A 25082-nucleotide genomic window follows, 5' to 3' on the forward strand; every position below is an offset into this window, starting at 1 on the left:
ACCAATGACAGCCCCCGATACAAAGCTAATTAACCAAGATGGCCGCGTCCTGTGAAGAGAATCAGAATGTCCCGTGCCGAGAAGAAATGCTCAGAGAACTTAGCTCACAATTCCTAGAAATGGTGCCTGTTCGCAGAATGAAACTTAGGGCGAGTTACATGTTATTTTGTTTCAGTGACGTATGAAGTATAGTAATGGCTCAGATATGGTCCCATAGGTGACACTGAATCTTGCCTTTCAGTTTCACAGTGTCTTTGAGCTTGGCATTTAAAATGATGTCAGTGAGGTGATGATGAAATGAAACTGTTTGTTTGGGAAGGCGCCAGTTACACCACCATTTCATAGGTTTAGCAAGGAATCTCGATAATTTAAAATAACTTTACCTACATACTGGGAATTTAAAGGTGGAAGACATGTTTCTTAATAATGTGAAGTATATTGATGGGCTGTGTTGAATAGCCACAATTGACTCACCATACCTGTCAACTCTCACGCATCCTACTTTACTCTCACGCATTTGAGCCTCAAGTCATGCACTCATGCGCAGGTACCAAAATCTCACGCATTGAGAAATTTGACCCCCACCCCAAATTTTTTTAATGTATGATATAATTAAACCGAAGTAAATATTCGATTAATGTCATCCGAATTGTCCGGAAATTATGTTGATTTATATCATTGTATTACCTATTGCATGTTTTTGAAAATAATGCTACCAGAAGCCTTGAAAATGCATCTCAAAATGCCTAAAAAACGTTTTCGAGGCTTTCTGCACCCCCACCCCCTATGCCTTCGCCCTGGACCTGGACCCCAGCTTTCCAAAAATCTCCAGCAATGGGGTCACTGAGGGTTGACAGCTATGACTCACAGATATCAACTTTAAAACTTCAACACAAAATGGCATGAGAATGTAAGGATGATGGTTTTTATAAGGGTGGACATCATAAGTTGAAGGGTCACATCAGCAGTTCACAGGGACTGGTTGTTGCTTTTCTTAAATTGTTTATGCTCCATGGGTAGCCAGGTGATATCCCAGAATTCTCGACTGATATGTGACCTCTGCTGCATCACTTCTAGACACAGTTGATGGAGTCCATTCCCATTATGATTACTCCCATTATGATTTTGACTGCCAGTACAATACACAACCTGTTCCAGGCGAGTAGTTTTAATTACTAGCCCTCTGCCTGCTATCAGGTAGACTATTCCACAAACATTTACAGCTGCATCAGGTTCATGCAATATTTGAATGTTGTTAACAAGTGTAATCAATATAACAGTGATAATGCTGTATATCAATTAAAATTATGGCAGTATATTAAGAGGTATAGGGCACAATCTTGTAATTGTGTTTCATATTTTAGCATTTTACAAAAGCAGGATAAAAGTATGGAGTTGTGCACTGATTCCATGATTTCCATATTTGTTTCAGCTGGAATGGCTGTAAAAGGGTACTACTTGTTTCTTCGTATAGTTTTTCATGTGGTGCCATGGACAGATCCACATATAGTTCTGACTGTTTGGAAGTATAACTTTGCATGGATAAGTTTTGTTCAGTTGTGCAATTGTCCCAAAGATGGTAGGCATGTTTTGAAGTTAAATGTGTGATCTCATATTGGTCTAAATTATCACGTCCACAACCAAACAATGAAACTGCCTCATTTCTGCTTAATTATGTACATATGAGAGTATTCATGATCAGCCATCCTTGGTTGATAATTGTAAATCAGAGCAGATGGATTGTCTTAGCCTCTGTTGTTATTGGATTTTAGAAGAGACAAACTGAGCATACTCAGCTTTTCAGGTACAGTTCATTATTAAGTGTAGTGGTGCTCCATTATATGTTTGTTCCTGAGTGGTCAAACTAGGAGTAGACATGCTGGGAGTAATAATAATGGGAAGGTACCATTGATGGCATAAGGGTATATCCTCACACTGACTGACAGAGATAAAATACAGTTTTGTCTTGAAATTAATTGGGAAATGTGATTTTTTTTAACCCAAATATTTCAGTTATTTTAATATTTGTTCATTTAGTTTATTATGATATCAGTTCAGAACGTTTCAGAGTTTAATCCAGTCTGCCCCTAATAAAAAATGTTACTATTGAAAGCAAATGGAAGTCACATCTATACATTTTTGGCATAAAGACATGTAATTAATGTAAGATGCTTGAATGCACTTTAGAAATTCATGAGAATGAGATTCTTTTCCAAATAAAATATTCATCAACCTTTGCTAACATTTTTTTCTTCTCATATTTTAAACAGACTGTGACAGTATAGACCAGGTTCAGAGACAGGTTTATGAGAAAGGGGACGCACACTTTTGAGATAGGGAAGGGGGTGCACATGCCATTTTCGCCCTGTTTTCATGAGAGTTTGAATGTTTTTTTAATAAACTTTCAGGACAAAAAGAAGATTGCTGGGTGCTCACATTAGTCATTGCATGTTTCTGTTGTAGTGTAATAATCTCAATCTACTTAAGATTTGGCCTTTGTGCTGCTTTCTTCTACACAAACATCCCATTATGGATCACTAAAGATTTTCTCAAACATTGACTTGCAAGAAGTTGTCATTATCCAGTCACTAATCAGCTTTTTCATGTTTTTACAGCACCTGTTCAAAACTTGCGACTTTGATTTCAGACTAAAAATATTTGACAAAGGTGTCCTATTCATAATTTCAAATCTCAGCAAACAGAAATTCTTGATGGTCTAATGGATGGCCAAGATGTACATGATAGTACTTTTCATGGCTGTGAGATGTCGTTTCCATTTCAAATGGGTCAAAGGTCGATGTGACCAGATACATAGTGATATGTAGGGATTGACCCTGAGTCCTGTATATGAGGGTCCCTGGGATGCATGCTTGCAATGTTCAGGGGTCCTGGGGGTCTCAGACACGTAAATATTGTTAATTGTTAAAATAATTGTTAAAATAATGAAATTGCAAGTTATACATAACCCAGTTAATTGCAAATGATATAAGTGGTAACTTATTGTTACTTTATTGGGATTTGTACAAAAGTATTTGGATTATTTTCTGTGTAATCGTGGATGTGCTGATGAATTTTTTGTCCACAGTCATTTTTTTTTCATTTAGGAGGCAGAAATTCATGTCCTGTAAACCCCTGGGAATGGTTTCATATCATTGGGGCAGTGAGCTCTGAGATCTAGCTTTCATTAGATCACAGGAAGCTTGACCTTTTCAGCAAACTCATAAAGCATGAAAGAAAACATATGGGCTCATGACTTCACTGAATGTACAGCTAATATACAATGGAAACCGCCTAAGTAAAAAACGCTTAACTAAACATATCGGATAAGTAAACACTATTCTTTGGTCCCCGCAAACTTCTTCATTAATCATCACTATTTGAGTCCCGTTAACTAAAATTGGATAAGTAAACAATACCGCTTAAGTAAACGTTTTTACGTGGTCCCTGGAAGTAAATTACTGACCAAACAAGATCTGATAACTAAATTAGCGATCACCACATAATCCGACATGAGGGACCTGTGTCAGTCACCAGGTAAATAAACATCCCACTTACAGCTTGCTCTTGCGTAAGCAGTTTACAATACACTGACAACTGGAGGCCAGCCCCGATGAGTTGTTCATTGTTGTATGTAGCTTGGGAGTATCAGTGAGTAGACCGGTGCAATAGAACATGTTGTGTTACTAACAAATCTTGTCCGTTACTCTGTCATTTGCAGATATTGGATAGTTTGGATAAGTAAAAAACCTGATAAGTAAACAATTTTGACGAATCCCTTGAAAGTTTACTTATCAGATTTCCACTGTAATTATATCTTGAATGATTGGCAGTAGTTGTTGAGAGTTCTATATCTGTAAATAGAAATGATGACAGGTTTGTTATAAGCAGTAAGACTTACTCTGAGGGAAGCATCAGAGTCGTTCAATGACCCTCCATGATAATCTAGCCCACCATGGGAAGTGACTTTTTGTTTCTTTGGATCAACATCAACACTTTTTTTAAATACATAAAGATTTATGTGAAATGGTGTCACAAGGCAATGTAGAAATAAGAAACACACTGAAGTTTTCATCACAAGAAGCCTACAGTATGCTACACTTCAAATGCCAGATGCCAACTGTAGTGTCAAGAGTGCTAATGGTAGATGGTTGGTTTATTCAGGACGAGTATGCAGACAGTTTGGTGACGTATGCTGAAGGACAGAGACGTATCCTGCAGAGCACCATCCTGCATCCAGTGTGTCGAGTCTACCCCCCATCTCTCAGCTACAGGCGATACTTCATGAAGCAACTCATCCACAGGGTCAGTACAACCCCACTCAACATGTACAATGTAGAGCAATACACTTATCTTGTGTCCAACTGAAATCTATTGGTCTCGATTCCAAATACATTGATCCTATCTGAACATGACTAGAGAAGTTGTTCCATAGTTTACTCCATAGGCTACATGGTATTTGTTCCTTTTATCCCCTGCAAAACCTTCACCGGTATCAAAATGGACTCTGTCCGTCTGTGCATGTGTCTATGCACATTTGTCTTTTCCAGAGCATAACTTTCAAGCCGTTCACTCTTCGTTCACCAAACATAGCTCATAGATAAATCTGATGGTGTGCTAGTGCATTTTGGTAGTTTTGGAATACTAAATAGAATATTGTTTTGTGTTTCCATGGCAACAAGTTTGACTTTGGCTGAATTTGTTGCGTGTGCTCTTTTCCGAACCAGATTTTCAAAACTGTTCACTATTTCTTCACCAGACCTAGCACATAGATAGATCTGATGGTGTACTAGTGCCTTTTGGTAGTTTTGAAATGCTGAATATTTTTTTGCATTTCATGGCAACAAGTGTGACTTGGATTGGTATTGGTGGTAGTGCTCTTTTCCAGAGCAGAACTTTAAAACCATGCTATATTTCTTTACCAACTTGGTACATAGACAGATCTGGTGGTCTAATGGTGCCTTTGTGTAGGTTTTGATTTCTGGATAAAATATTTGTGGCATTTCCATGGCAACAAGTTTGACAGACTGAAAATGGTGGTAGTGCTCTTTTCTGGGGCAGAACTAAAAACTGTTCACTGTTCCATCACCAGATTTCATACATAGGTAAGTCTAGTGGTGGTAGTTTTGGATGTCTGAATAAAATGTTTTTTCTCTTTTTTTAAAAGTAACAATTTTAGCTTCAACTGAATTTGATGGAGGAGAACTTCGAAACCTACCAGTACTCTCCTTCCATTTGCTATATGCACATCAAAACATTTGACATATCATGGTAGTGAATATTGATGTCTGTTGTCTTGTTAGACAGTGGGGTGCCCTTGTGTTGGATGTTTAAAGATGCATTCAGCAATATCTAGCTACATGATCACTGCTCAGGCATTTGTAACATTTTGGCTGAAGGGGCCTTTATGGACAGGGCTTCAATGTATGTTATCGAGCTGGTGCTTCTAGTGCTCTTTGATCTTGATGGACAGAGCTTCAATGTAAGTTATCGAGCTGGTGCTTCTAGTGCTCTTTGATCTTGATGGACAGGACTTCAATGTATGTTGTCGAGCTGGTGCTTCTAGTACTGTTTGACCTTGATGGACAGGGCTTCAATGTATGTTGTCAAGCTGCTGGTTGGTCGGACTTCAGCTAGTGGTGCTAATACCGTGGTGTATGTTTGTGTGCAGCTGGAGGACTACCCCACGGAGGTGTGTGATGAAGTGTACGAGGCCTACACAGATCTGCTGGGGCAGCAGGAAGAGGAGGATGACACTCTGTGCTACAAAACATACACGTTGGTATGTACTCACAGATGAGGATGAGCACTTGCTCACATACAGCAAGTGTCTTTTGTACATTTAGCCCAGGTGAATATGGTTGCTTGCCAACAGAATACTGGAGTTTTTTCCTCCAAACTTCTCGTGGATTTGGTGTTGAAGAGTGAATAGGAATTAAATGTGGATGATAATCAAGTGAAGTGTTCTGTCTTGATTGGTTTTTCAAAATGTGTAATTTTACACCTCAGCTTCCTTGTCGCAGTACATCACCCAAACAGTTTCTGCTGTGGAAGCCAGTTATAGATGATAGAATTCCTAGAATTTGTACTGTTTACTGTTTCAGCCACTGGGTGATCAGATATCTTTACAAGAATCGGTACATCTTGTGTCACAGGGCACAACCGGTCTCAGTACCTGGCAGGTAAGGGGGACAATTTATGTTTCTCTGGGTTACAGTCCCAGATATATCATATGTTATGTTTGATTGCTTTCTAAATGGCATCAGACCCATGAAGGTCTGGGGTAGGCCTTCAGCAACACATGCTTGCCATAAAAGGCAACGATGTCATAAGAGGTGACTAATGGGATTGGATGGTCAGGTTCGCTGATTTGGTTGACACATGTCATCGGTTCTCAATTGCATAGATCGATGTACCTGCTGTTGATCACTGGATTGTCTGGTCCAGACATGATTATTTACAGACTGCCGCCATGTAGCTGGAATATTGCGGACTTGGCGTAAAACTAAACACTAAATGGCATTGTGCTTACATGTCAATATATTGCTGTCAATCATGTCATGTGATGTAGCTCATAGTATTAATTATTTTGCAGGCAGCACAACATTTGGCAGAATGGGTCTTTGAAAATCAAAATATTTTGCAGAACAGGTATGAAACACACATGAAAAGAAGATAGGATATACATGTAGCATAATCTATGAAAAGAGAGATGTACGTTTTTGTGAAGGCAAACAAACAAGAGCTCTTCTTGAAGATACACAGAATATTTTTACCAGGGCCTTTACTTTTGGATCAGCCCAGAAGTTGTAAGACAACTAATGGGATCAGTTCGTTAGACTTGCAGACTTCGTTGACACGTCATCGGTTCCCAATTGCACAGATCAGTGCTCATGCTGTTGATTCCTGAATTGTCTGGTTCAGACTCGAATATTTACAGACCACAGCCATATGGCTGGAATATTGCTGAGTGTGCCATAAAACTAAACTTGCTCACTTTCGGATCAAGGTAGTTAGGCGATTGGTGTGTATGACATTGGCCTTTTTAACTGCTCATTGGCCACTTAAGAAATTTCTATTTATTGTAAACCCATTCTACAAAAGTAGAGCTTTGTTTTATCAAATACTGTACCTCTCTTACAGGAATGTGTTAGAACTGGGCAGTGGCTTGGGGTTGACTGGTGTGGCAGTCTGTCGACAGTGCGGTGGCAAGCTCATCAGCTACACCTTCAGTGACTGCCATCCACAAGTGTTATACATGTTAGCTAGAAACATTGAACTCAATCTTAATTACAACATTCAAAAATCAGATCCTGGCTCTGACAGGGATAAGAAAATACTCCGAAAAATACGTAGACAACTCAGTCTGAATGCAGAAACAGGCTTATGTGATACTGAGAGACTTGAGAATGAGGCTGTGACCTCCCCAACAAGGTCAGAAGAGGAGACAAATCATAATGAAGACCCAGATGAGATTCACACAGATCTGGAGGACCTGGAACTAAGTCACCGTCACTGGAAGCTGGATGAGACAGGGTTGAGGGGCACTCTGAAGAAAGATGACAGAATTCGGATTGCCAAGCTGGACTGGGAATGTGTCAGTGACAAGCTGTTGGAGAAACTCAAGCCAGATGTTATTTTGGCGGCAGGTGAGCATTCACTGTGTAGAAACAAAAGCAGAACAAACCTGCCATTTGTCTTATTCTCCCAAGTATTACTTAACTAACATATCAACAAATGTTCTATCATGGTTGTTATGGCATTTTTTATCCAATCAGCAATTTGCATATGAACTAATTTAAGTATGTTCTATGTCTTCTCTTTACTTTGTTCCAATACAACAAGGTGAAGGTTTCGGTTGACACAGCATTCAGGCTCAATGCAGTCCAGCTTTAGAGCAAGATATTGTCTTCTACATAGTTTTAGTACTTTTACTGGAAGCCTTCTTGATTCTAAGAATACACATTGCCATTTTGTAAGTGGTCAAATGTAGCGTTTCTCTACTGTTTTTGTGGAAATTGTGATGGCTGACTGTACTGTTGATTAGATGTCTGACAGTGAGAGACAGGAAAGTCTGACTATGATGTCTGATGGCGTGGATGCAAATCCCAGATGGGACTCAACCCAACAAGATTACTAGAATCTATACTTTATTGACAGTGTGTAATACCAAATATAACATGTTATGTTCTTGATTCTGGTCATTACTTTGTGAGACTGGCACACAGATACTAAAGGCAAAATGAAACATGCTGCCTGATTGTGATTCACTTTGTTAACTGAAATCTTTGTATTACCATCTGAAATCCAAGCAATTTGGGGGGCGGTGGGGTAGCCTAGTGGTTAAAGCGTTCGCTCGTCACGCCGAAGACCCGAGTTCGATTCCCCACGTGGGTACAATGTGTAAGGCCCATTTTCTGGTGTCCCCCGCCGTGATATAGCTGGAATATTGCTAAAAGCGGCGTAAAACCAAACTCACTCCCTCCCCTCCAAGCAATTTGGTCTCATTTCATTTGATAGAAATGGTCAAAACCCTCCTTCAGGAAAGTGACTTACATGCCATTGCATTGCAATTGAGAACCTGTGTAGAGAATGTGGGGATTATGCTACAAGTTTGTTGATTGTTTTATCAAGCTCAACCATCTGCATGTTTTTGCTGTGTTTCAGATGTGGTGTTTGATATGAGCATCATCCCAGCCCTGGTGTCGTTGCTGCGGCAGCTCCTCACCAGCTCCCCAGACACGGGGCAGGACCCAGTGGCATACATCACCTCCACTGTCAGGAACGAGGACACCCGTGACTGCTTCCTCATTGCCCTAGGTCAGATGATCAATGTTTGTTGTTTATTGCTGGACTGAGCAGCATTTGAGTTTATGGTGGCAGTCTATAGAGAACCATGTCTTAGTCAGATAAACCAGTGCTGGGCCTAAATATAAGGAACACTTTACTGTTCGGACAGAAACATGCAATCAACTTCTCAACAGACTCTCACTACTCAATCCACAGGTCACCTGTCACTGTTTCAGTGTAGTCCTGAATATACATTATATGATCAGCTCATATGACATATCTGTAGTGTCAGGAGCTTGTTGATTGATTGAACAGCTTTTGTTTTACTCTGCATTCTGGTTTGTTTGAGGTTTAGTTTAGCAGTGTTTCTTATTCAGTGACAGTTTAAACATATACATGTATTATCTGCTGTTTGATTTATTCTGTTTAAAGCGCCACTCATTTCATCACCCAGATCTGAGTGGTTGCAGACTTGATGTCTATATGTGTCGCTTTTCATAGAGGGTTGACACGGCATCACATCCCAGTTGCATAGATCAAGGCTCATGCTGTTGATCTCCGGATTGTCTGGTCCAGACTCGATTATTTACAGACCACTGCCGTATAGCTTGAATATTGCTGAGGGTGGCATAAAATTGAACTCACTCATTCTCTCACTGCAGATGATATGTTGTGTATTAGAATTTCATTTATGTCAACTGCTATTGTTAGGCTGTTTCATAGAACAAATCAGTGCCAAGCATCAATTGAAACAATTCTGGTACTAAAATGAAAAATGATTGTGCAACTATAGTCACATATGTTGACGACATGTTCTTTAAGACATTTTGTGACTTACAGAATATTTTTTGTTTCTTTTATAGGAAACGAAGGTTTGGCCTATTCTATTATGGAACCACCCACGGCACATATATTTCATTATGACAGATCAGTCCCAATTGAAATAGTGAAGATATTTGTGCAGTGAAATGCACAGTACCAGCATCTGGTATGGGACCATGACTGTTTGGAGAGATGTATATTGTGACAATCACATTCCCAGCACCGCTGTTGTCAATGTGTCTGTATCATACACAAGGCTTGGACATAATCACTGGGGGGATGTGGGTGGGGGGCAAACTGTAGAGGGAGGGACAAACTGAGCTAGATTGCTTGTGAGGGATAAACGTGCCCAATATATTGCCCCTTTGTCTATAGTCAGATCGGTGTATACCCATATGCAGTAAAGAAAGGTTTGTCCATGGTTATTGAAATTTCAGAAACATGATAAGATATATGTTTGTTCTGCAATGGCTGTAAACGAACCAATCACAAGTCACTCTTAGTGCTATATGTCCATGTGATAAACTCATGGCATCTCTGCTAGTTTTAGTCATTTTGCTCAACATCCAGTTCCAGGACAGGGAGAACATTGTCAGCCAATTTTTGGTTGCTCATGGTATACTTCAGTCTGCAACCTGAGACATCAACAATTATTTATATGCCAAGTTGAATAATGTTAATTACAAACCTATAGAAACCCATAGATGGATCCAGAGGAGGGTTGTGCAGCCCCCACTTTGTCCTGAAAGTTTATTATTTGAACATTGAAACTCTGTAGAAAATGGTTGAAAATGATCTGTGCATAACCACCCTTGCTCAAAAAGTTGTATCTATCCCTGAAACGATTAAAATGCAAATACTCTGGAGACGTGCTATTAGTGTGTAAAATATAAATACATCATATGATTACTGAACATTTAAATAGATAGCTGAAGTGACAGTGAGTTTTCCCATCCATTGTTTGATTCACGTAGATATTTCACTGGGAAAAAAATACAGGCTACGACAGTGTCTGGTTGAATGAAGCAGACATAAAATTCAATTAAACATTCTAGTCAAACAGGTGATGAAAGTAAATTGTGTTAACTTCCATCTTGATGTGCCAATAATCGAAGTATATATCATTATGTTATGTAGCTTGTTATATTTGGGATTACACTGTCTCAGTAAAGTACAGATTCTAGCACTTTTGTTGGGCTGAGTCCCATTTGGAATTTGAACCCACACCCTCAAAGTCAGACACGTAATAGCCAATACACAAAATACTGACACCTTATATATTAATATATATTAAGTTTTCCTGTCATGGCTAGCAATATGATATCTTGGGGCCATGACGTGTATATTCAGCATCAGGGCCCTTAGTGTCATTGCTCACATTGATCAACAGCCACATAATTGGTCAGGCTTGATTATCTACAGACTTCCACTGTAAGCTGAAGTTCTGCAGATTCCCTAACCTGTTGTGTAGTCAGTGTACGTTATAGACAAGACTGTTAATAAGTTGTGTATGTTGATTATTGATTGTAGGAGTTAAACCAAGGGTGCTAATGCTGGTCATGTGCCATATTGGTTCCAATGCAGTACTGTCAACTGGAAATATTCTGCGCCTTGAACATATTGCGTCAGTGCATCCCCAGCCTCTTCTGCGACATACAAATTTTGTGCGAGTACTAGGCTTTGCAAACACACAACGTAGTTAACTAAAACAACATTTTAACATCATTGCTTTGACAATATAATTAAACAAATTGAATAGACTGAAGACTAAAATCAATTACAGTACTCATAAAAGTTGGCAAACTTTCATTACAACTTTTTTTCGTGTGATCGTTTAGTGTAATTCAAGTGAATTGGCTTTACTCGAATTGAACTTCATGCATGGACACGAGGTTTAATGCTAAAATATATGCAAGAAGCATTTTGTCACAGGTCATAACCTAGCAGGATATACGTCCACTTACTTCCACAATATACTGTAGTTGGTGATTTTTTACACAAAACGTTTAGAATAGCATGAATTTACCCAAAACTTTTGTCTGAATCTGAAAATTAGAAACCAATCTTTATCCAACAAAATCAATTCTTACATCACTGAAAATACTCTTGGCAAGGAGATCAGGAAATAGAGGACCATACATATCATTGGAGAAATCGTTGTATGATAAGTAAATGCATCTGGTTGAAAGAGTTAATATTACTGCACTGAGTATTTTTGCGCGGGGAAGAGAAACTTAAAATTCACAAAATATGAACTGACGTAGGATATTTCTGGTTTACAGTATGTTGATGAAGTACAAGTATCAATAGTAACCATTCCAAGCTACACGATGAATAGTGTTGCTATACATGTTGTACTGTTTGTCATTCCATGAGTTTCAGTCCAAACAACACACAATCATTCATCTTGCATAAATTCAGCACAACTCCCCCATCAGTTTGTAGAAGCCACATCATGGCAAATTTTGCACAGAACGTAGCGCCATGTTGGATGGTGGATGTGTGATGCAACAGTTCTACTTATTTTAAAGGAATATTGCAGTATTGTATGTCACTTGAAAATAAACAATGATTAATAGTTTCCCTACAGTTGTGTGGACAGTGGAGCAGCCTAGAGGTTAAAGCATTTGCTCATCACACAAAAGACCAGGATTTGATTCCCCACATAGGTACAATGTTTGAAGGTCATTTCTGATGTCCACTGCTGTTATACTGCTGGAATATTGCTATAAGTGGCGTAAAACCAAATTCATTCTCTCCCTACAGTTGTATGTGGGTGCCTTCTGAATTACTGTAGGATACATAGGTATAGGTGACAAGTGATAGTCTAAGATACCTAATGCTAAAATGATCTTTGAAGATGAAGGGTTATAGCAGATGCGTGTAGTCTAGAATGGTTCCCCTTTATTCAGTTTGGTGGGGAGCTGGTGACTAAGGTGTCACAGTTTGAAGTGCAGTGGATGTCCTTTATGCATGCCAGACTGGTGTTCTGTTTAGGTTTGTATCCCACACTGAACCTTTGCTCACTGTCAGAGTGGTAAAATGTCAGATCTAAATCACTTTGACTTCTTTCAGCAATATGCTAAGATGCATGTATACTGTTAAGTTTTCGTCTGATCAAAGTCGTGAACCAATTGCAATTGTTTCTTTTCTTCTCATCTTTCAGTACAAGATACTGTCTGGAAACTAGTCCATGGAGTTTTCTACCTTGCCACTCTTTTCATGACTTATCTTTGGAGTTGTCTCCTCTTTCATACCCAGCTTATTGTCCCAGCGTGTCCATTTAGTTCTCTACCCCTTTTTGCATGGTATCCTCTGTCACAGCCATGAAGAAAGTTTTACTGTAGTTCATTGATTATATCATTCCTATCATGGAATAAGTATAGAGCTCACACATATTTATTCGAGAAAAACAGTGCTTGTAAACATTCAGACAGCGTGATATATTGTAATAGTCCATTTAAACATAATCAAAATCATGAGCACTTACTCTGGGCATTCCCCATTTTAAAGGGAATGGGGGTGAATTTTTATACAGTTTTCTTTGAATATATATGAGATCTGTTCAATATGTTCCTATATTTATATGTCTTCATATATGCTTGTTTTGATAATGATATTTTCAACTATCCTACATCTGTGTCACATTTACATGTACACATGTTATATATCAGCAACTTTCTCACCATATATGATGACCTTTGTCAAAATACTTCTAGGATAGATATATGTTGATATGATATAAACAGTAAAAACTTGGTCTCAGAAATAGTTAATTTATGTGAAAGACTAGTCTTTAGATGATGGCAACATTGCTCTGCTAAAGAAAAGTCGTATAGAACATGAAGCCATGAAGTATGATTTGGTGGTCAGTAATGAAGCATACAACTTAATGAATAACTTCTTGCATATTATATGGATTGATGTTTTGGTGTAGGTACTTGTCCCGTTATCAAGCTTGATGCTTTATTACTGAGTCACCAGCTTGAATTAGTGGTCAGTGACTGAGGACTGAGTCTGTTTCCTGTTTCATTTACCGTGGGTCCCAATATCCAGCATGCCTGACATTGTCAGGGGTGCATTTAGATTTTGATAAGTTTCTGAAGGAACCATGGTCATTTCTTAAACTACTTGGTTCACAGATTTGTGTTCAGACTTGTATGGCAGGGAGTCAAAACAAGTAAACTGTAAGTTACAAGTATGGTCTTTCTGGTGTATTAGGAAGGTAAAAGAAACATGCATGCTTCAAGAAGTGTTCTTTGACAAATGAGAGTGTGAACCCAGTGCATACTGAACAAATTAGACTATAAGAAAATTTTGTCTCTTACATCACATATTTATGAAATTTGTTAGTACATAAATACCTGCAAGAAGACTATTTTCAGTGTTCATTATGATCAGTTTGTAAATGTTGACCATTGATAATCTGTGACTTAAGTATTTTAAGAAACAATATACTAAAGGTGGGCAGCTGTTTGTTACAGTGTGTTGTATGTTGGTACAGATAGCATGTTTGTTGAAGTCGATGGGAGTCTATGTAAATATCACGCAGCTTTACAGCGAGCATTGTGTCTTATACCTCTTATTAAGTTTATGAAATAATTGTTATCTCTTGTACAATTATATACAGTAACGTTTGTTATGACGTGTCTCCTTCCTGTGAGAAACTGGGTCTCTACAAGGAAGACCACTACACTTTTATGATCATTGTATCAGCTCATGTCATACTGCATCCATTTGGTCCCTGTCACTGGAATGCTGATCAGCTATTTTTTAATTATTGTGTAATTATTCTATAAAAGACTTTAGTATTTGTTTTTTTTTAAGGAAAGCTTCAAAATCATTTCCAGGATAGAAAATGGTCATTTGTTACAAACACAAAAGTTTAACAGACATTCTGTGTCCAACATAAGTGTAGTTGTTAATCTGATGTAACCTAAAGACGGGCTGGGTAGGATGAGTGTTCAGCGGTGTAGCTACCATTAAGGAAAAAAGCCAGTGCTTACTCATGATTGATCAGAGTAGGGCAAGCCCTCAATACTGTCTAAATAGAATTTTTTTTAACCTTTTGGGCTTACACGAAAATAATGGTTGGCTAAACACCTGGTGTTGTACACTCCTTAATTATTCAACGTTCATGTTATCACTTGGTAAGAAAGTAATTGTTATCACGAGCTGGATGGCCCTTGTGTATGTATTGAGTCAGCAGTAATGCCTGATCTCAGCTGATCCCACTTACCACACTCATAGGAATGAGAGAGATACATGTGAAACATGCAGTGATTTGCCTTGTTTATTTGTACGTTTCTTTACATTCCTTGTTTATTTGTATATACCTGTATCTATATGGTGCTCAATATCAGTGCTGCCTTCGTATGTTGTTGTCTGCCAGTGCCACTTTCCACTGACTCACCTTTGCTCTTCATATATTACTACACCAGTTTAACATGTAACTGGACCTTTGCTGAGTTTCCCAGGTGGGGAGTCTAGTTGGGTACAGGTCCCCTGTTGCCAGGCTGGTTGTACGAGGCAACTGAGTGGAGACGTGGCATGGTTGTGGTGATCTTACTCCAGCAGTGCAGATCTTGCTCATGGTATCTGACCACCACTCTTGTAATGCCATTTAGAAGAGATACACATAAAGACAAGACTTTCTTTGTATGTCAACTACTTTATTGTGATTGACACAGTTTCCAAGTAAATTGTTACTCCATTCACCTGAAGAGGTAAGAATATACTTGGTTTCATCATATCCATCACAATAAAGATGTTGACATTGAAATATAGTCTTGCCTTCATCACTCACTTATTTACAAGTTGCTGCAGTATGGGGAGAAGATGGCTAACTGCAGCATCAGCTTACAAACACTGGTGGTTGATAAGTGATAGTCAAACTTTTTGTGATATATGACTGAAAAATGGACAGTGCTCCCATCTTGAGAGAATGATGGGGTGAGACAAGGAGGAGTGACACATGCTGACCGGCCAAGTATCACCTGTGTTGCATGGGTGTGATAGCACCATCTGCTGTGTACTTGATTGCCATGTGAAGGAAGAGCTTGATACCACACAAGTGTTGGTTATGTAATTAAGATAACATCCTTGCAAGAATACCACCATATATTTGTTCTCCTTGTGTTCCAGTGTTGGATCACAGACATTCATGTGTGGATGTTGTCAGTGGACCTGTTAGTTTTTGTACAGTGGCTGATATCTGGACACTTAGGACTGCAAGTACACCACAAGCCCAGCAATTACCACATTGCAAATATTTGATTTAAGATGATTAGAAGACTTGTTTTGTGCTTAAAATTATTTTGTTGCCAAAAGTGTAGATGTATTTATGTATTGTTGGTGTATAGTGTGTATGTGTTATGAGTACTGGGTTTTGCTGACATGGCCATTTTTGCTGTGTAATTGCATGACTTTGTATTGGAACTATGTACAGGTTCAACAATGAAACATTACCAATACTCTTGTATTGTAACATGTCAATGGCAATTTTTATGAAATAAAAGTGATGTCCCAATGTTGTGTTGTCCTATTTTCAGTAAGGATCACTGACTGTAGGTATGATTCCCTGTTGGATTTCACCAATGCTGCCACTATGTATACATCTTGCTCACTTCTTTTTCCTTCCATACGAAATTGACGTGCTCAAAGTTCCAGGTTAGAATCCATCTTCAGCAGGCAATGCTTGGCGCAAGAGGCGACTGCCGGGATGGGGTGGTCATGCTTGATGACTTGCTTGACACGCCATTATATCCCAATTGTGTTTGCGTGGGGTGGTGGAGATGCTAATTAGGGACAAATTTTTCAGGGGAGAGAGGGGGTTGCACACCCCATTGGATCCCCCCAAGGTTGAGTATCCAGGTTAAAAAGGGATGTTCCCATGGCTGCAGGTCTTTTAACCAGTGACCTAATGTCAGATACGTGGGACAAGAGCATGACCTTTTACGAATAGACATAGGTGTCCTGCTTTTTCTCTTACTCTTTGGATCGGACTACCCGAATAAACTGGAATGGGCCCAAAAATGTCCATGTCTCCCTGAAAATTGTAACCAGCACATCTCTGCCCTCCGCAAGTAACCAGTTTGCAACAAAGCCTTACAGACAATGCCACAAGAAAGCATAAACGTTCTGTCTAGCTCATGTGGTATCCAGCTCTTGTGATATTCAATTCCGGTTTTTGTTCATATTCAGGAAATCGGCACGTACAGTCGGATTGGTTTCATTTGAGACCAATGAATTGCTCACTATCACAAAATGTAATACATTGTAATTGCTTCTAAACCAAATTTTTGCACAGTTGTATGAAATCGACAGACCAATTCTGATGATTTGTCTCAACTTCTGAACACCCGAATGAAAAAAACCATGTTTAACAAAATATCTTTTTTGTTGGTTTGTTAATTTAACGAGAAATACTTGCAATTTAAGATTGTTTTGTTTATTTGTTCCTTAACGCCACACTCCGCAATAAATTAGCTATATGGCGGTCTCCCTGGTCCAGACAATCCAGTGATCAACATTATGAGCATCGACTACGTAACGGGGACACGATGACATCGATGTGTCAAGCACGTGATCGCACCAGATCACCCGACCCTGTCAGTCTCTTTCGACCAGCATTGGTTGCTGAATACCATTTCTAAGCGGGATCGTCACACGGTTCATTTAACACTGTACTTGAATATGAGATTATCAACTGGATTTTCCGGTCCAACGATCATTTGATTGTCTGGGTGTTGACATCCCGTTGTTCTAAATCAGACGTACTGCTGTTTGGCGTCGTTCTCTAAATTCTTACCTTTCCAGGCAGTTGCGTGAACGGTGAGTGCTACCTGTTGGGCAGAACATGCACATCCTTTTCGGGAACACCTGGTGTCATCGTTGATTTTTAGTGATCCCTTTACAAAAAGTTACTGCTGTTTTCCATTTGGATCTGTTTCTGTCTACAGTAAAGACCGGTCATTCTATTGCACTAACGTTCTGTATACGTGGACCACACCAAGGGCAATATAGCACCCACGTCATGTTAAGTCAATGACTAGGAAACAGCTTCCTGGGACAGCTTGCACAACTGCTTTGTTGAGCTGAAAATTGCTGTATTACCAAATGCGGAATTAGAGATTATGTGTGCTGTTGGCAGTAAGCTACACTGCAAGCGTTCTGTATTCGGTATGCTCGTCGTCACAAGCCATTCAAGAAGAACATTAGCAAAAATATTATTCCCAGGTAGCTCAGCCTAGTTATGAAACTCAGTATGATTTAGTAATACCTTATAGCTGCACGTGTCGCATGCGCGTATACCGACCCGCCTGATGACCTTGGACATTACTTTTTAAGTTTAGGTATTTTTCCTTCATAATATTGTTCCCCAAAACGACTTTGAAATCCTCTTTGAGTAGCGTGGAAAGGTCAAATCTGAGGACACTAGGTTCTGATTTGACATATCTTGTCTTCTTTATGGAAAGTGCACACACCTCGTGATTAAATGACTACACCTAACACCTATTTCTGTTTCACTTGTACTACTTTGTAGACTATCTGTCATTTTTTTAAAATCCGAAATACGTATGTACATGGAGAGGGGATGCTAAGTTGGAGAACTTGTTTCCAATCCTTTTGTCTGTGAATAGAATGTGTGTAACTCCACTTAAACTACTGAAACAAAATGAAACCAAAAAAACCCCAAAAAACAAACAAACAAAAAAAAAAAAAAAAAAAGAAAAAAAGAAAAAAAAAGAAAAGAAAAGAAAGCGACCTTTCGTTGTCTGGAATTAAAATCCTGCCTGTCTCTCTATATGTCATTTCGCTCTTTTCTTGGGATAAATGATTGTTTACTATGAACTGATGATGTCGACATGCTTTATTTCCGATGTCCTGTATGTACCATATACCAGCATAAAAGTCAAACTATGTAATCATTGTGTGTGCTTTATGGAAGAGGTGTCCACATAAGCTTTTTGCTTGTCCTCTATTTAGTTCGGGTTGAATAAAAATATGTTTAACCGTCAATGGTAACTTCTGGTTTACTGCATCTTGTACATTGCGATATAGGCTCTTAAACTGTTGTAACCGTAAATACAGGTGTGCACGTTTACTGACTTACTCACCATGTGCTAGCTCGCCAATACTGGGAATATGTAGATGAAATTTCGTGTATTCTGTTTTACAGTTATTTACAGGTTTACAGATTTACAGATCTACAGAATATTTGTATGTGACAATTTGTTAGTGAGGGGGTGTTATTAAAGACTCATTTGCCTTAAAGAGAAAATACAATACGTCAGTGAAGCTTTGAACTATTTCAGTGGCATTAATTAGTTGGCATTTTCCTTGTAGATTAATTTTGAGCCTCTGTGTCATTATGCTAACAAGATCGGGACAAAGGTACCACATGTAATCCCTTGAATGAAGTATGTTGTTACAACAGAAACAATGTTTGGTAATTGGCCGGCGGCAGAGGGTGACACCATTGCTTTAACTGTCCAGGACAATGGTAGGTGCACTAAGTGCCGAAGGCGGAATGAACTGTATGTAAACAAAACAATACGATCTATAATTATGAACTTTTAATCTATAAGGTAACCCATAGAAGTGTTTGATTAGCGGCAGTTTAAAATACTATCTCTCTGTTCTCCCTTTGTTCATCCATTTAAGATGATTTTAATTACATCATGGTGTTTATGTATAAGAAGAAAAGTTACTCTGCAGTTTCAAAAGTATATATAAATATATTAGTATATAGAAGTATATTATATATAAAGAAAGTATATGTTTCATTTATAAAACTACAAGTTGCTACTTACTGAATAAATAAATGTATTTGCCATTTAAGGAGAACTTTATATAGTACTATACATTACTGAAATATAACAGACAAACCATGAGTGTTGTGTTTGAAAGCTTACAGATATTACATTATGACATGGACTTCAAATCAATCAAATGTATGATACACAAGTTTCATATTCTGGTCACTCAGTGAATACATTGCCAACGACCTCTGTGTGTATTTCTTTACCTTGTGTTTCTTGTTTGTTTGTTGATTATTTCAACAACATTGCCCCTGTATGGCAATGTGGTGTCTGTAAACAGGCACACCCGGGCCAGGCAATCTAGTGATTGGCACAGATCTAATTATCATGATCAGATCTACGCTTCTCCGGTACCATGATCAACAAGCTTAGAGAATAGGAGTATCGCGTTGGTTGCCTCTTCCAGCAAACGTCGGTGTCCCTGTTCAGTGGTGTTTCGAATGGAGTTCATAGAAACTATATCTGAATACTTTATCTAGCACATGTTAACTTCAATAATTATTTTCATTATAAAACTACATGTCCTACCTGGAACGTCACGACAGGTCGTGTGTCACTTTAAGGTCACCTGTAGTAGTCGATAACAATTCAATGTAAAAACATTTCAACACAACCATTACATTGACGTCAACTGGAAAACCTCTCACTACAAAGGGATCAAATGTGACAAGTTGTATTGTGAGTCGACGAAAAGGTGTTAATTTTCTTTTGACCAAATTCTCTATTGTCTTTATTGGCAGATTCATAGCTAGGATCTAAAGACACGACACGGGGAACCTGTTTTACCATGTGATATAACATGCTTACCACTGCCGGGGGCGTGTCCAGCCATAGGTTAAATACCTACACCCACCGACGGGCGGTCAAAGGCGTTCTGCCCTCATACACCACACTTTACTCCCCAAATACCAAGTTTTGGCCTGAACGTTTTGCCTTGGATCCACCAAGCTTGGTTACCTGTACACGTGAAGGTAGGAGGTAGTAGTATTTGTATGTGTTTGAATGAAGAATATCATTAAGACTGCAGGAAATGCACGTGGTATAACTGTGTAGATGCCAGTTGGCACTTACCCCTTGGCGTTAAGAGGTGTGAAGTATTTATCCAAACGTATCTGAACCTGATGGAAGAAACTACGTTTTAAAATTCAGAATACTGAAGAATCTTTCGAAGTAGAGAAATTCGTGTCATTAACATTCATGATACAAATCGACAACTACTCACTATAATACTTACTCTATATGTACATCAGGTGACCGGTGGATGTGGCCAGTAGAGCACTCAATGCTTACCCTTTTCTCGAATTCCTCGTATCGTCCCTGATTTAAAGCCATCCCTTTACATAAAGTTTATAGCTCATATCCCTATGATCTATCTTTCGGCATGTCATCATGACTTTAGGAAATGCACATCTGATTATCTACATAGTGGTTCTGTTTATTAATAGGAAAAATGCTTTTGGTTTATGAAGGTACACGTAATATAGAATTTGACTGCATAGAATACTCCACCCAGTGAGATAATGGGCCTGACATGGGCTTGTGTATATCCACAGTTCTTGTTATACATTTGATATGCCTTAAATTTCACAATGGCAGTCGCTCAGAAAAAGGACACGAGTGAAATAATTCGATTGTTCCGCTATTAGTTTATACGGAAAAAACAACAAACATGTCGATAGTTATACTGTGTGTTAATGATGCGTAAGTCCATGTGGAAATCAACGTGTGGGTATGTTTCAAGCATGCTCCTTAAGACGAACCACAAATCCATTTTGTCCCAATTAAATTGCAAAATTGCATTTACGATACGATTAGTTCAACTGCTCAGGGACGCTTTGTTTTTCCCCTCGATCACTGGATGTCCATCACAACAGCAAATAGTAGTTTCAATCTCAACTGCCTGGGGATCATACAACTCTTGCAGCCTACCAGACGCATCAAGTTAATGTGGCTTTCCCATTAATTTGAGATCATTAGCAAAGTGTATGATTAGCAATTATCACGATCTTACCGGTATGTTATGAATCATATCTTCAAAATCCTTTTCTTAGGGAAGCATTCAAAAACAAAAGTCAAATCTAAAGGTTACCCAGTTGAGAAACATATGTAACGTGTGATATAATTTTAAATAACAACCGGACAATAAATTGATTTGACTCATGTTTCAGTATAGCCTTTCATCAGCCCCCGGTGTTTCCTTCAGTCACAGAAAGAGCCTAAATTATTTTATTAATAGTTGTGAACTAAGATAAGACATGATGTAATAGCTGTAAGTAACACATCAAAGCCTCGTACATGTATACCCGTCTACCCTTGAAATCAAGACCATTGTTTCAGAGATGTCCATAGGCAATGAGGGATTAACGCAGTCTGCAGTCTAAAGACGATAATTACAAATGTAGTAGGAAAAAACTGTAAGCTCGGGGCATAATAACGGATTAAAACTGTGATTAGGCCTATTATTTAATTTTCAGCCAATAGGAGCACAGGAAATAGATTAACAGCCAATCCTGTTTAAGCGGCACCCACCTTTCATGGTTACACTATTTAGTGAGCCGGTTAGAATGTCGTAGTCAGATCGACCACTTTCGTTGGGCCTGTTTCGTTTACCTGACACACTTACCCTTACCCGGTGTGGAACTTGACTTGGGAACGTGTTTACAGACTGTTACGTTTTCACATTGCAGGGCTAAGCCCAAACTCCACAGAATGAGGACTCTACGGATGTCCGACTTAACCGCCTTGTCGCTGTTACTCATCATACTAGGCACAGCCTTATCACAAGAACGTGAGTCATGGTTTGGTTTATGTGTATTTGTTTCTTACATAAGTGGTTCTTTAACACGATTATCGAGACTGGAATCATTCTTAAAATTTCTTCTATATATCTATGGATCGTGAACACTTGAATACATTTGGATACTGTTTTCTAATTCTATTTTCTATGTGTATCATTACAGCCTGCACACCGATAGATTCTGGCGGAATCTCGACTCTAACAGTGTCAGTTCTGGAGGCCACAGAAGCAGGTACGTAAATGAAAAAAAACCGTGTTATTAAAACGTCAGTGTTATATTTATAAAGATACACAAACCTGCATATTGTATCTTTTACTTTCTTTTGCTGTTATCGTCTTGATTCTGTTTTCAGATCTGCAGGCTAACCCCGACTTTCACATGGCCCGGATACGGATATACGGCTCTGTAGGATCTACTGTATCCCTCATACTATCAAGGAGAGTAGCCGGGATCGACCCCAACGATTATTTTCGACTGGAAGACTTCCAAAGCGGGATTTATCTTCGTCTATTTCGGGCACTCGACAGAGATGTATGCACTACGTGATACGTTTATAAGTCACAACATGAATCAGATTTCACGTTAATGTTGACGTTATATGAACCAATTAATAGATACATTGTGTTTAATGTTCCCAGACCCGTCATTAAACCTATTGTGTTGATCCCATGCGAATATAAACCTTTATGGTATGTGTTTCAGGGCGCATCACCTTCCAGTCTTGACGATCAAAATGTGTTCGAATTCGTGATGGAATGCAACTCACTCATCTCACCAACTATACGGTACTATCCACTACGAGTTGCAATTGAGGACACTAACGACAACGCCCCCGTCTTTGTCGGTGCCCCCTATACTATTTCAGTCAGCGAGGTATGTATGGGATCAGTTTGAACAGAAAATGCTCATTACTAATAAGGAAAGGTATCTCAAGAAGTGTTCCTGCTCGTTGGTATCGCTGCACGTTCTCTTTTCAGCTTGCGCCAATTGGAACGACTGTCTTCCAAGGACTTTCTGCCACCGACCTTGATTTTGGAGCAAACAAGAATATTGATTTTGGAATTGTGCCTGGATCAGGCGAACAGGTGAGACATATTCATTATGACGTACACTTGCTATGAACTTTACTGCTACAAATGATCTTTTATTCAGTAAATGCTTCTTTCTGAGTCACGTACTTAACATCCAGTTTAATGGTTTCATTCTATGTCATTATGGATTTCATTGTCGTCATGCTCACTCTTGTTGTTTTCAGACTGATGGCAGCACGGTATTCCAGATTAGTCGTCCCAGCGAGGGTTATGTGACCGTGACAGGTGGTCTAGACTTTGAAGAACTAAGCGCTCTGAACCAGGCATACTACATCCTTAACGTCTCAGCCTCGGTAAGCTGCAGAACAGTGCTATAAGATGCAGAACGCTGTTATAAGAAGCAGAGCACTGTTATACCATATTGATATCAAATACTATATGTTGGTATATCTATTGTGGTTCGTAATGTATTTCGTTTCTTTAAGGATCGAGCGTTCCCCCTAGCCAACCGTAAGTCGTCATTTACAACTCTGAGGATCGACATCACCGACGGAGATGATTTGGCCCCCGTCTTTGAATACTCATCCTGTGCTCGTTACGACGGCATCTGTTACAACCCTCGCTATACTGCCACCATCACCTCCAATGAACTGGTCAGTAGTTGTCATATCTCTCTGAAACATAAGAGCTTATTTGACTGAGTACCGTCTGACTATTTTTTATGCTGAACGTTTTTCTTCAGACTGGCCAGTTGACGTTCTTCCCATCTCCCGCCACCACCCCCACACAGCAGGCCGTTAGCATTCAAGCCAAGGACCAGGACACACTGAACTCTCCAATCAGATTCTTCATCCAAGAGAGTAAGAAATTTAATGTAGAGTCTGTCCAGAGTAAGAAACTTCAAAGTGATCTTTAATGAATAATCATTACGGAGACGTCATCGCAGCCCTTATTAGCGTCAATAGTTAAATTATGCGCGGCATTTGTCATTGATTTTTAATATTCTTGCAATGTTTTGCAGCAATCCCGTCGGGATACACCAGCATGTTTACCGTCAACACCCAGAACCCGTCCCCGGGGTCAGACATGTACACGGCCGTTATTAACCAGATACAGAGTATTAGTAGACTCTCAACACAGACTCTCACCATAGTACTAAGGGTAAGTCTGTTTAATGTAGATGACGAACCAAAGAAACAAATCTCACTGTATGTGTTCCATTATACCATACATCAATATGATTCAGACTAATCTTTACGCCAGCCAGTACTAATTATTATGTAAATGTTTGTGTGCGAAGGCCGAAGAACAGTCAGATAGAAGGCGATATGAACGGGCCCAGATTGTCTTGTCCATCAACGCAGCCAACCTCTTTGCCCCATCTGTGACGTCATCAACCGGGAGTTTGACCGGCTACATCTTCGAGAACTCCGCAGTAGGAACACTGGTGACCGACCTGTCTAACTCACAGCTATTCCAACTTCAAGTAACGGACAGCGACGTGGTGAGTTGTACCGAACTAAACCAATTCAAGGAAAACAACACACACGCATTGAAAAATGCCTAAACGTTATTTTGATTCCCTTTCCATCCAATGATCTTGTTGTACTTCCAGCTTGCGTCTGACCCTAGCCAGTCATACACGTTTAGCGTACAGGGAACAAGTATCTTCAGCGTCAACACCAACGGATATATCAGTCTCAACACCAACAGCCTGGACTTTGAAACAACCCCTGTTGTCTCCTTCTCTGTGAGTAGTAGATCATGTTACCGATATGTCTTCATACAGAAATGACCAACGTCCTGTGAAAAATGGGGAT

The 25082-nt window shown here is 39.2% G+C and overlaps 2 protein-coding genes across 3 annotated transcripts in view; both read left to right on the top strand.

Annotated features, from left to right (window-relative positions):
• The first annotated feature begins 16 nt into the window (after positions 1–16).
• LOC137285276 (protein-lysine N-methyltransferase EEF2KMT-like) lies at positions 17–16138 on the top strand. 2 transcript variants are annotated; one of them, XM_067817595.1, is made up of 9 exons: positions 17–149; positions 4162–4302; positions 5669–5779; positions 6102–6179; positions 6593–6648; positions 7141–7646; positions 8665–8817; positions 9651–9775; positions 15754–16138. In XM_067817595.1, exons 1-8 carry the CDS (start codon positions 39–41, stop codon positions 9752–9754), a joined length of 1260 nt encoding a protein of 419 aa, XP_067673696.1. In that variant the 5' UTR covers positions 17–38; the 3' UTR covers positions 9755–9775; positions 15754–16138. The 2 variants fall into 2 exon arrangements, with proteins under 2 accessions (XP_067673696.1, XP_067673695.1); XM_067817594.1 differs by having other exon boundaries at positions 9651–16138.
• A 6004-nt stretch (positions 16139–22142) lies between these two features.
• LOC137284029 (uncharacterized) overlaps positions 22143–25082 on the top strand; it is a 47802-nt gene continuing 44862 nt past the window's right edge. Inside the window, exons 1-11 of the mRNA XM_067815689.1 lie at positions 22143–22221; positions 22394–22462; positions 22584–22636; positions 22934–23104; positions 23209–23316; positions 23487–23615; positions 23748–23915; positions 24005–24122; positions 24284–24423; positions 24563–24766; positions 24878–25012. Coding sequence (XP_067671790.1) covers positions 22143–22221; positions 22394–22462; positions 22584–22636; positions 22934–23104; positions 23209–23316; positions 23487–23615; positions 23748–23915; positions 24005–24122; positions 24284–24423; positions 24563–24766; positions 24878–25012 — 1374 coding nt within the window. The remainder of the gene's footprint in view (positions 22222–22393; positions 22463–22583; positions 22637–22933; positions 23105–23208; positions 23317–23486; positions 23616–23747; positions 23916–24004; positions 24123–24283; positions 24424–24562; positions 24767–24877; positions 25013–25082) is intronic.

Source organism: Haliotis asinina, chromosome 5, assembly GCF_037392515.1.
Source record: "Haliotis asinina isolate JCU_RB_2024 chromosome 5, JCU_Hal_asi_v2, whole genome shotgun sequence".
In the NCBI taxonomy this organism is placed as follows: domain Eukaryota; kingdom Metazoa; phylum Mollusca; class Gastropoda; order Lepetellida; family Haliotidae; genus Haliotis; species Haliotis asinina.